At 41.3% G+C, this 13,336-nt stretch overlaps 1 protein-coding gene across 1 annotated transcript in view; it reads right to left on the bottom strand.

Annotated features, from left to right (window-relative positions):
• Window positions 1-9,322: 9,322 nt before the first annotated feature.
• The window catches only part of zbtb16a (zinc finger and BTB domain containing 16a), a gene marked incomplete at its 3' end in the record, with an annotated part of 86,984 nt that continues 82,970 nt past the window's right edge, over window positions 9,323-13,336 (bottom strand). Inside the window, exons 5-6 of the mRNA XM_083665487.1 lie at window positions 11,709-11,879; window positions 9,323-9,552 (exon numbers count right to left, since the gene is read on the bottom strand). Of these exons, the coding sequence (XP_083521613.1) occupies window positions 9,323-9,552; window positions 11,709-11,879 (401 nt within the window). The remainder of the gene's footprint in view (window positions 9,553-11,708; window positions 11,880-13,336) is intronic.

Consider the following 13,336-nt stretch of genomic DNA (forward strand, 5'->3'; position numbering starts at 1 on the left):
TCTGCCAGGCCTGTACTGCAGCCATCTTCAGTTGTTTGTTTTGAGGTCTTTTGCCTAAAATCTTATCATCAGGAAATGAAATGCCCGTTCAATTGGATTTAAATCTGAAGATTGACTTGGCCAGTGAAGACCTTTCCACTTTTTGGCCCTGAATAACTCCTGAGTTGCTATGGCAGTAAGTTTTGGGTCATTGTTTTACTGTATGATGTAGTGCCATCCAATGAATTTTGAGGCATTGGTTTGCACTCCAGCTGACAGGATGTTTCGGTACACTTCAGAATACATTCTGCTGCTGTCAACAGTAACAATCATCAATTAAGACAAGTTAGCAAGTTCTACTGGAAGCTATACATGCCCAAACCTAACACCCCCTGCACCATGTTTTACAAATGAGATAGTATGCTGTAAATCTTGGGCAGATCCTTTTTTCTCCAAACATTCCTCTTGCAATCACGTTGGTCAATGATAATATGCATCTCATCTGTCCACAATACTTTTTTCACATTCATGCCTACACATTCATGCCTACCTCCTGGAGAGTGTTCCTGATCTGTGGGACAGTTGTTTTGGTTTTCTTCTTAATTATCGTGAGCAATCTTCAGTCTTCCACTGTGGAAGTCTTCCTTGGCCTACCAGCCTGTTTGCGATTGCTGCCAGTGCTTTTGTTTCTTTTTAATGATGTTCCAAACTGTAGATTTTAGGCAAGCCTAAGGTTTTGGCTATGTTTCTGATGTGTTTTCTGATTGTTCAGCCTAATAGTGGTTTCCTTGACTTTCATTGACACCTCTTTAGCCCTCATGTTGACAGACACCAATAGCAGACTCCAAAGGCAAATGCAAAGCCTAGAATCAAGACTAGACATTGACAGCTCTCTTATGCCTGCACAAATGATGTGACGGAACACACCTGACTTACCAGAAACAATCGTCAAGCCAATTGTCCCATTACTTTTCGGTACCCTAAAAAGTGTTTTAATTTCTGAATGGTGTACACACAATATGTATTCATCAAATAAAAGCTGAGTCTCTACTTAAACCTCATAGTAATTGTTTGATTTAAAATCCAAACTTTTGGAGTGTAGAGCCAAAAGAAGAAATAATGCTTCACTGTCCCAGTACTTATGCAGGGCACTGTATATATTTAGACTATTTATTTGTACTGCTCATTGTCTACCCATTTCATAGTTCATACTATATATCCTATTGTGTATATTTCCCAAATATCCTAAATGCCCTGCTGCCTTACTGCTAGTTACTGTAGTGCTACTTATACTTTAAATATTGTTATTGATTTAAGGATAATCAACGAGGTGTGCAGTTATAGGAAAATAATCAACGCTGTGGAGGTGTAAAACAGCCAGAAGTGCAGCCGATTAATTAATTAATTAATTAATGTTCACCCCCTGACTGCACTACGTGTGCATATATCGGAAAAAAACCCAACACCCTCACGACTAATCACAATCAAGTATTCAACAAAGCTGTCGTATAAGAACTTGTATTGCGCCTTATTGTGTATTGTTGTTATTTTATTTCTACTTCTGTGTTATCACTGCACTGTTAAGAGAAAGCTTGTAAAATCAACATTTCATTGTACAGTATACAACCTGCAACAATAAACTTTGACTTGACTTAAAAAACTACAAAACACAAAACATGTCCAACTGCACATAAAATGTGTTCAATCAGTAAGAGAGAAATCACGGAAAACACCATAGATCAACAAAAAAAAAGAACACAGTTTGATTCGTGATACTCAGGTCTGTTGCTGTATTACAGTAAATTAGCAGTGGTGGTGGCCATGTTGTTTCTACTCTGAGCTCTCAGAGACTGGATCAATGGCTGTGTGTGTGTGTGTGTGTGTGTGTGTGGGGGGGGGGGGGGGGGGGGGGGGAGAGAAGCCAGCTAACGCCTACAGTCCTGGACTTAGCTGGGAAAACAATCGGAGGGGATTTGGACAAGACCTGCCCCCCCCCCCCCCCCATTCAACAGGCCCACTGTCTGCACCCTTCTCTATCCATTAGATCATATCTGGGTCAAAGACCAACTAAAGATGGGACCCCCTGGCTCCAGTACAATGGCCATTCACTCCCCCGACCCACTATTCACTGGGAAAGGCTCCTTGGTCTCTCACATGGCCCACAGGTTACATGTGGCCAACCAAGACCCACAATCCTACTCTTCTCCATTGCTAAAACACAAACAAGATCAAACTCATTTATTTGTTGTGATGAAGGCAATAAAACTAGAGTTAGGATTAACCCCTTTCCCAAAATCACTGAAGTTCTTTAAAATGAACAAGTTGCTCAACCCAGCTGTACTGTTCAAATTGAGTTTGATATGCAGGAGCCGGTGCATGGGAGTGAATAGCAAACAGAGAGGTGCCTTCATTACATACACCCCTCTGAGGGTTAGGTCAGGCCTTGCATATGCTGCCCATATTCCTCAAAGTCTTGTGGGAAGGAAGAGGGCGCAATAATGGGGAGATGAAGAGAACCTCTGCTCTCGTTTGAACTGAACAGACGGATGTGCTGCCTGGATCTTAGATTTGGAAAGGGCTTGTTTCTCTAGGAGGAGGTACTACAGCTGGACAATGTCCATCACTAATCATGCAGATTGCTCAATACTTTACAGAAATCGTTAATGGTAACATTTCTTGTTGAGATATTTTGTAGTGAATATGATGGTTGAGATTTGGAAAAAGGACAGCTAACTCTTCTCCTGATGACAGAAGTGTCTGGGTACGGTATAGTCTAGACAAGCTGATCAACAGTCTGCTCTTGCCTGGAGGTGTGATGTCTGTCCACATGGCCTGTCCTAACCTTTCAAAGCAGAGAGAGAGAGAGCGAGAGAGCTGTGTACCTGAGTCTCAAGGACTACTACAGCCTGCTGGATAAAGCTAGATCAGTCTGGTGTGCCCTGTTTGTCTCCTACAAGCATGGGAAAGCGGAACCATTTATGCCTCGCACCGTTTCCCCCCTAACGACAATTGGGGCGGGAGCAATAATGGTGCAAGCCTTGCATATCTAATGATATCATTTATGACCTCTATAATGAGAGAGGAATATGAGACATAGATAGTCAGTGAGGCAAGCATTGGCATAATGACAAGCAATTTAATATCATCTGTTACATCTGTGTGTAAAATATGTGTACACACGTCTACATGTGTATACATGTAGAATTAAACTGTTTCTACAGACTTCAATTCGGTATTCTTCAGTCCTGGTTCTGGACACCCACAGGGGCCGACACAACCACACCTGATTCAACAAATGACCTACTCATGAAAACCTTGACAGAATCAAGTGTGTTAGTACTGGCAAAGAACTGCATTATCAACCATCTGTCACAGAATATACTGTATATCAGTGCATTCATCATTCTGGACACTTACTTACCCACAGCTCTAGTGTCTAGGAAGAGATGTATTCTATCCACAACACCTGCCATGTCATTTTCTTATTTGAGAGCTTTTCTCCCACAGCTGTACAGCAGGGGGTGCTACAGTGACAACTACAACAAATTATCGCTGGACTAGAACATGGCTCCACATCAGCCGCCTGTGGAGGATCATCTATTTGGCACTATACTTAACAACCCACTCACACAATATCCAACCATACAGGAGAGCCACTTTAAAAGCAGCCACAGGGAATATAGGGACAGTAGTAAAAGAAGTTGCAACGGCGTATTACTCAATTTATTGGACTTGATTTAATACATTCTGCTTGGCAAGGCTTTTCTGGCATTAGAATACCTAAGTGACTAAAGGCATATATACACACGTACAATATGTCTTTCCCCCTTCACCAGTCTCATGTAATGTAGTATTCCGTAGCCCAACTGACTGATTCAAATCACCATAATTCCAATTCCTTCAGTGCTTTTAAAAAGAAAATTGACTAAAAAGGGGTGAAGAAGGGTTGAGGATCAAGAGGGATTTTTTTTTTGTGCCAGGAAAGTGGGATAGGGAGAAAACTGTTGAATGAGAAAAGCTGTTGCCTTCAGATGTGAAAGGAAGCTCGGGAGAATCTCACGAGGGACGGTCTATGCATCTTCATTTGTCAGCCGTGGCATCAGTTCTCCCAGAGACTTCATGGTTGTTACCCTTGTTTACAGAGCTGTTTTTTGAAGGCCCAAATCGGAACTCTCTATAATGGAAAAGAGTGGAAGGGGATGACGTTCACACTGCAAAGCCCCCTCCCCCCCCCACACACACTACTTGTTTCTGCAGTAATGTTTTCTATAATACTAATACTATAAAATGTATATATAAAAAGTACAATAAAAAAAATGCCATTTTTAAACAGGAATGCGTAACCCAGAAAGAGAAGGGAAACACGTTAGAAAACAGGCAGACAAACTCAAGTCCATTTTTTATTTTTTTTTCTAACTGCAGATTGAAGGTATACAACTGAACATCATTATTTTTCTTATGAGACTCATAAATAAAAATACAAAAAAATGTTCACTACAAAACAATCTACTGTTAGTAGGATGTAAAAAATATTATCTTTCACTATCGAAGGCACAAAATTTACTTAGTGACAACATGGAGAAAAAAACCTGCAGCATTTAATCTCTTTTATTTTCTTTTATTTTTTTTCACACTCCATCAGAGAACACTGAAATGTTACAAAGAGATGTGTCTGATCCTACACGGAAAGAAAAAATAACCTCTAAATCAACAGACAGGTGCTCAGATAGGTGGCACAACTCACCGAGAAGCAGTGCCACAGAAATAGCACATCGCTGGAAAAGACAAAGGACCTTTGCAAAGCTCTAATGCAAATTAAATTGTTTTATACAAATAACAACAAAAAATAAAATAAAATAATAATAATTGGGCACCTTCTAAGATTAGGCTAAGATTAGGTGCTGAGGTAGACGAAAACTATAACAATTTAAATCATAATAAAAACACTATTTTCTTAATACAGAGCAACTCGACTGGCACTTGTGCTGTCACAACAAGGAAGAAGAAAGAAATCACAGACAAGCCAGAGAGAAAGAGAGAGAGAGAAAAGCTTTGTTACATAAAAAGCTTTGTTATGCTTGGTCCGACAGGGCAATTGGTCCTCAGTGCTAATATAAAAAAAGACAATGTCTTGGTGCTTTGTTACTCAAACAGTTTAGTCTAGACCTCAATGGCACATGCATTGCAACATTGCATGAAATGGCTACTCGTTCTAGAACACGACACTGAAACACAGAGTGCCTTCTCCAGGGATGCCATGATTTCGAACAGCTTTTTTTCTCCAATATGAATGCATCTAGACACAAAAGCACTTAAAAAAAAAAAGAAAAAATCATAATAATAATAATGAAAAACAATAGGGCAAAACTCTGTTTTCACAACCTACCAAATGGAGGCTGGAGGGACAAGGTTAGCTTTTTTCAGCAAACCTGTTGCTAACAGCAAAATGACTATCAACGAAAAATAAAAATGCATACAATTTCCATGCCCAGGAATGTTTTATCGTAATTGTCTTGTTCTGTCAAGCTCAATAGTCTACATGTATTTTGATACACTTATCCTTGCTTTTGTTTGTGTTATCTAGTTACATTGCTTTTGGGTGTCAATCACAGATGAGAGAGAAAGAAAACTGAGGGTTTCCCATTACCAATTCATTGTTGTCAAGATAAGATCTCCTTGATTCAGAATCTGAAATCAGGTCATTTGAAATTGTCATGACATCCCTAGAGTTCTGGAGACACCATTTATTTTCTTCTGAAAATACAGAAACTAAGCAGATATAGATGGACATTTTTGTTGAACAACTTCCATTTTAGGCACAAAGATATTACAGAAACATCAGAGTAACATTGAGGGAAGAACTATATCAATGCCAATGTATATTTTTTTTCAACATATCGAGAGAAAAGTGGCATAGAGCATTGTTTCATTTTGTATCTGATCCGATTAGTGCATTTTTCACTAATACACACATACGTATGCACACACACACACACAGTACAGATACACACTCATTTATGCACACACTCACACAAAAGTAGAAAACACTCAGAACAACGATACAAGTATGTGACTGAATACCTCTTGTTATTTAAGTTGGATGGGACAGACTCTCTGGCTCACCTCTGCCACACTGAATTGGTGACTAGTTATTATAGTGGATGAATATTGGATGAGGGAAAGCCCTCGGCTCACAGTGTTCGAGAATACAATGGAAAGACACCAGGCCACTCTGACCATGGCCAATGCCATCCCTTTTTTTTTGTCACTTCAAGTACAAAACAAAATGTTGGCAATAAAGTTGATTGAAAAATCTTGAATGACTAGTACTAATTGGTTGACGGCAGCATCCCTGCAATCTATTTCGATTTTTTTTCTCTTTTCACACGCAGGTTTGTGGCAGATAGATTTAGTCCTTCATCTACAATGCATTGACATCCAGAAAGCAACACTTACTACAACATGTTCTCACACGCACACGCACACGCACACACACGTATGTCCAACATTACCAATGAGGAGCAAGGCAAACGATTCAAAACCAAAGAAAAAAAATAGGTAAAAAATAAAAAGAAATACAAATATTTGCCCTGCTGAAACCCTCGACAAATGGAAAAGGACTGACACTGAATACAAAAATATCACAATTTCTATATATCAAACTGCCTCTGTTGGCTCTTGTTCAGGAATACACTCATTTTTGAGAGAACTTGTCAACCAAGAGGATATCTTTTTTTTTTTTTCTTTTTTTTTTACTTCCTTTTTTCTTTGATTACCACTTGCAGTCCCAATTGTCCAACGCACACTGCATCGCTGCATATATGACCTGTTCTTGGCAGTTCAGCATTGGTGAACCTTCTTTTTTCACATTACAAAACTACAATTCTATTCACATATTTTCAAGTTTAATGCTTGTTTTTAAATTCTCTTAAAAGTACTATTACTTCTTCTAATCCCTACATCCCTCTTATCCCATACTTAAGGCTTCAAATATTTTTTTCTGCTCTTAAAGTTACGGTCAGGGGGGACTATAAGAGAAGAATAAACACTTGTTTTAATTTGAATTTCTTCCTATCAATCACTACCATCTCTTACCCTTTATATAAATGTTGCTTACAAACATAAACAGACAATAATAAATCAACACTTGAAAGCATGAGATGAAGTTGCAATGATACAATAATGCAAAACACAAACACACACACAAATAATGTGCTTCTGCAAAAATAGAAACAAAACAACTTAGAGGTAGCTTTTATAACAATGACCGAACCCACCAGCTCTTCAACAAGCATGGTTAATAGAAAAAAAAATACCAAGTTTGGTAACAATAATGCACAAAAATACACAACAATAAAAATCTCTGTTCACCGTGGCACTTAATTTTCCGCGTACACATTGCTTTATCACATCTCCCTTGCGCAACGCAGCTTTCGGACACACAAGCTCACAAAACAAAAAAGAAAATGTAAAAAATGAAACAAAAACAAATAAGGGAAATAAAGGACAAATAAGCACATGAGGTCACAAAAACGAGGTAATTCAAGTACAATGTGCTGAGATAAATCAAGATATAATAGGAAACAAGAGACAAAGTGAAGGAACAAAACCATATATAAAGAGTCGATTTATTCTGTCATCTTACTGGTCGCCCCCTGGGCTGGGCAGGCCAAATTTCTTCCAATCAGTGAAGCTCCCCCCTCCGCTAGTCATTCAGATATGTGATTACCCCGGTAACACTAAACTTATAGTGGTGCTCGTAATGCCCACACAAATACTGTCATATGAATGGCTATGATACTTGTCATAACAAGTCACGACACATTATGACAACATATTTTACATTTGTGATAAAACTGATATAGTGCTGTTACGATGACGCATGAAACCCAACTTTCGAACTGGCATCACATTCATAGTTTCACACAACATAACAGTCCATGACTATTTATAACAGGTGTCATGTCTCCTTACAGTATTTAGCATTATGAAGGCATTATGACCATCACCCCTCAGAAGTTTTACCAGTGCTACTCCTCAATGTCTCAGCAGCCTTTGTCATTTTGGTCTCCATTTCAATGGCATATAGAGAGATTATGAGATTATTAATGTGAGAAAAAAGTTAATGTTATGAGTCAGTCCATGTACTTAATCTTAGTGTAATGATTGATAATTATCTGGTTAAACTTATATTAATACCAGTCCAGTATCTATAGCTGAAAGAAATGGAACATCAGTTCCAATTAATGCTGTATAGTAGAGAGCAGCAGTTTTGCACTTAGCTACTCCCCCCCAAAATATATCAGATAGAAACATCAAACAGAGACTGTCGTCGTAATATGTCTTACCTGTGCAATGAAGCTAGGATAAACTTTGATGCGGAGCGAAACATAACGAGAAGAAAAGTGACATAGTCATGGTTCGACTCTTTCCCCAGACACCGAAGGGTGGCACGGCTGTTTTCAGCCCTTGTCTAACAGAAATATGGAACAAAGGAAGCTAATCGGGAAGAGAAAGAGATTTCCGATAAGGAATATCACCCTCCATTCATCTCCCTAAACTGCAAAGATAACCCTCTGAGTAGCCACATGGGTGTCATGTCCCCAACAAATTAAACTGGATCGACTACTGCATACAATACATGATGCCGTTTTGACATGGAGCCTGGGTGATGGGCGACATGTACAGGCATTAGAGCTCTGTTGATTCTCAGGGGCTATTTGAATACCACTGTAGGGGCTCTAAGTGCTCTGTGGGACCAGGCCTGGAGACACCATTTTGGAGCATACTTGTAAACAAGAGGGGGGTTAGTGGGTTTATCCAGGACATGGTCCTCAATCATACCAAGTCAAATCAAATCAGTGGAGGGGATCTACTATCTATAGTGCCTGATGAGGGGATGGTGGCCTACCAAAGTAGGACGCCATCTCATATCAGATAAGTTGAGGGTGTCACATCATATGAGTTTGGGGCAAGGGGGTCTAAATAATGTCCGGGTTCAGATAGCCTTTGAGAATCATTACCATACTTTTTGTAATCATAGTAAGGGTGTGGCCTAGTATATAGGAACGATGTGATGAATTTGAAGGGTCACAGTTCTCTTTAAGTCCTCAGTCTTCCTCTGCCTAGCCCAGCCCTTTTCGCAGTATGCCCCTTCGCCCTCTTCCACATTCACTCCTCTTTGCATTTGAAAACCGCCTGTGCCTTAGTCGAGTGGATTCCTCTCTCGACTTCTTTGCCCAGGCCTCGTCCACCTCTCTCTTTCTTTCTCTCCCTCTCTCCTCCTCCTCCTCTGCTTCCACTTTCATCACCCCCCACCCCCCCCACCCCACCCTCTCGTGGTCTAGACGTAGCAGAGGTACAGGTAGGTCTTCTCTATCCGCCAGTCCGGGGGGACGTCTTCGGGCTTGTGGCCCTTCATGTGCTTCTGCATGGATGAGAGGCTGGGGCAGTACTCCAGGCAGATGGTGCATTGGTAGGGTGAGGCGCCGTTGTGGGTGCGCAGGTGCTTGATCATGGCCGAGTAGTCCCTGGATCGCTGGTGGCACAGCTTGCACTCAAACGGCTTCTCACCTGCGGGGCGACAGACAACATCAGTGTCAGGGTGAAGAAGGAATCTCATACATGACACAAATGCAGTGTTTCCGCGCTGAATAATTGAACTGCAATGAGGTTCACACTAATACAGATAAAACTGTTAAAGAATGTTTGCAATGTCTGGTATTGCAACATGGTCCATAGCTACTTGATTAGCTACGAGGATGTACATTACAGCATAGTAAGTAATGCAGTATACAGGGTATAGAACAAAACCTTTGAAGATTACCCTGAAGCACATCCACCACTAACAGCAGCGTAAGGTAAACTGCAAAGATAATGTTATCACGGTTACAGTAGCTTCTTGTGACCATCTGTAGCACACTACAGTACAATCCCTGAACCACCCTACCATTGCAACATAACCTTTTTGAGTGCTTCATTCTCTCTTTTAGTGCAATAGTAGCACAAGGTGAGATGTATCTTGTGGCCTCAATTAGCAATTAATATGATGTCTGTAAAATTACCATAGCCAAATTGAAATGTGCATATGATAATTAAGTGGTATTTCATTTAGTGTGGTGCAGCAAGGGAATTATAATTGATATCTTGACTGTCCCTTACAGTATGTCCTTTATAAACCAAAACCCCATCCATGCAGTTACACTGTTGCGCATTTGTCACAGCTAACGGCTGACACCAGACTGTTCTGGCTGACATAATTTGCACAATAAGAACTATGCCATTTTGAAAGGTAGTATGCAATTTTGATCAAACCACAATTTAAACATTTGATTCTCTCTTCAAAGGATTTGCATTGTTCATTTTCAGGACCATCACCTCTCCTAAATGTGGCCATGATTAGAGTGATATAATGCATAAATAATCCCCCCACGCTCAATCCGACAGCAGCAAATTAGACATGTAAATGCCGACCTTTACCAATGGCATTTGAAATGAGCTGTCGGATGTGATCAGGGCGGTGAATGATGCCAATGCTCATGCTACGTTACAGATTGGATGTCAATGGATGTCTCTTCGAAACGGGTCCACACCTAAAGCTTTATAGGTATTTTTTTTAACTGAGGGATTGGGGTCACGGCTGTGTTTACCAGCCTATGCAAATATAGGCACACCAGACTCGTCATTATGGGGTGTGGCACCCGCAAGGCCCACGTGCCGGCAGTGTATACAATAACCACACTGTAAACAGGGTCGCCTCAGATAACCAGGCAATAATGAATTGCAAATGAGGCCTGGTATTGATCTGTTATTGACAGGCGGGACTCTGGATGTAGGGGGGAGGGTGCCAATGTCGATGATTCATCAAGCGGTTCCCTTTTTTGCGCTGTGGCCTTTGACTGTGAGCTTGTCACTTGCTCTTGTTATCTCCTAGTGCGCTTCGGCTCACTGCAAAGGCCCCCCTGGCACCCACAAAAGGGGGAAGGGGGGACGAGAGAAAAAGCCAATTATTTGACAGGCTGCCTTGATAGCGCGGCTTAACAGCTGGCTTATTGAATGGTAGTGGGGGGGGGGGGGGGGGGGGGGGAGTAAAGTCGTTGCTCAACAGAATCCTGGTCGGAGGTGTCGTGTGTACCTGCTCATGGCACCCCTACTCCGTGAGAATACCACATGTCCCTAATCCTCATGACTGAGGACATGAAGCTAAGAGTGACAAGTGCATGAAGTTGACTGACACCTCGTTGACACCTTTATGGAGCTATAAAGGCATGGGATCAATGTGTCTCCTCAGTAAGTATTCGCCTCAGCTACCTGGCCTCAGAATCATTTATAACAACAGCCAGTACACAGTACCCCTTGTAAAATAAGTAATCTATGTGTGCCACAATTCAATGCTGCTTGTAATACTGCCCCCATAAATGTCCAGTGTAACACCACTGCATAACATTGCATTACAGTACAACTCCTCCTAGCTTTCTAGCACTGTATTCAGTAACAGAGCTACTGAGTGAATTCCCTGTGTGTAATGGAGTTGACCAATATAGTGATAGATAATCTGAGATAATCTGTCTGTAGTAGACTCTCTCTAGCAAACTATCCCTTTGACTCTATTTGCTGTCAAAGTGCTAACACTTGTATGGAGTTGACATCTCTCCAGTGTAAAGGAGTTGATATCTCTCCAGTGTAAAGGAGTAGACATATTTCCTGAGTGATCATTGTATATGGCATACCTGTGTGCACACGGTAGTGGGTCTCCAGCTGGTGCTTGAGGCTGAACTTCTTCCCACAGCCGTTACATTCATAGGGCTTCTCGCCAGTGTGGATGCGCTTGTGGCCCTTCAGAGTACTCTCATCACGGAAGCAGCTCCCGCAGAACTCACACTCATATGGATGGTCACCTGCTGAACATAAGTAAGGACAGGGTTCACTTTACCTGCAGATACGTTCAAATCACAAATTGCAAAAAATATTTCCACTGAAGACTTTTGTTAATTTAATTGCATTGCACAAGAACACACTTAGGCTGTGCTCTGGTCATTGTCGTAAAATTGCACACAGTAAGTCTTGTAAAGAATCCAACCTATTAGGGTTGTTTGATGCAATGATGGCATTCAGAAAAATGAAAAGGTAGAAAACGCAAGGTAGCTTTTTTAGATGTTCTTTTCAGTGTAATGAGAACATATATACATATAGAGCCCCACAAGACTGAGATCATAATTACACAAAGGTGTTAGGAGCTACTACAAATACTAAAGACAACATGCATCATTGTTACATTCCACTTTCCAGTTGCCGTTCTCTTTTGTAGGTCAAGTTAGAGCACTGTACCCTTGCAGCCCTGGGGGCACTCATGTAATGGATATTCAGATGTCAATAATCAGGGATATTATGATATGCGAGGGGCTCTCTACAGCGCCCGGCGACTAATTGCTTTCCTGTGTCTGACTAGCAGCCGGCCCATACATCATTCGCTCCCCAGTACAGATGCGCCACGCTGCCAGGCGTGTAATGTTCTCGATATTTAATGCATTTCACTCCGCCGCTGAAGGTTTAAGTCATCGCCAATGACCTACGTGTTTCATTATCTGGCTGTCCGAGCGGCACCGTGCCTGGGAATAAATTGCATTTCTCGTTATGTACTGTCATGCTCGGGCACCCATCGCCCCCGTTAAGAGACAATGTCAATTTCCTCAGGCACGTATTTTTTTTTTGTGGCGAGAGAGACGCTGCCTTAAATGCTATTCACATTTGGATGTTTGCCGTTTGGAGGCTGCGATGCCTTGTGATGCTTGAAGCTTTCGGTTGAGGGGATGCGTTGATGGGGAGGGCAGGGATAAAAGAGAGAGGGAGAGAGAAGAGAGGGATGAGGAGGGAAGGGGGAGGGTAAAAATCAATAAAAGTGACAGTCTTTATTTGTCTGCATGAAGTTATCAGTGGCTCCCGCTGTAAGACATTGTGCTCTTTCTAGTGTTTCAGCCGCTGCAGAGATCACAATCCATCACTGTGTGCGCCAGGGACAACGCGACGCTACAGGAATAGTAATCGAGCTGAGATTCACCTGCCTTTAATTAGGACCCAGTCTGAGCCCCAATCAGACAGATCTGGAGACCAGGATGCTAATACTCACTGCAAGATAATGGAAGGTTATTATTATTATATTGTTTTTATTCTTCCTAGTTAGCATATATGGTGTAGCACATGCCATCAAGTTAGCAACATGTCAGATTTCTATTTTGTTGGGTGGGGTGGGGGGGTTCCCTGCTTACTCATGAAGAAAGTCAATGTTTGACTTAAACAAATGTAAGACAATTCTATAATCACATTTTGCTGTGCAATCCAAAGGGCCAGACGGGACTTA

This window comes from Argentina silus (assembly GCF_951799395.1).
Source record: "Argentina silus genome assembly, chromosome: 2".
Classification (NCBI taxonomy): domain Eukaryota; kingdom Metazoa; phylum Chordata; class Actinopteri; order Argentiniformes; family Argentinidae; genus Argentina; species Argentina silus.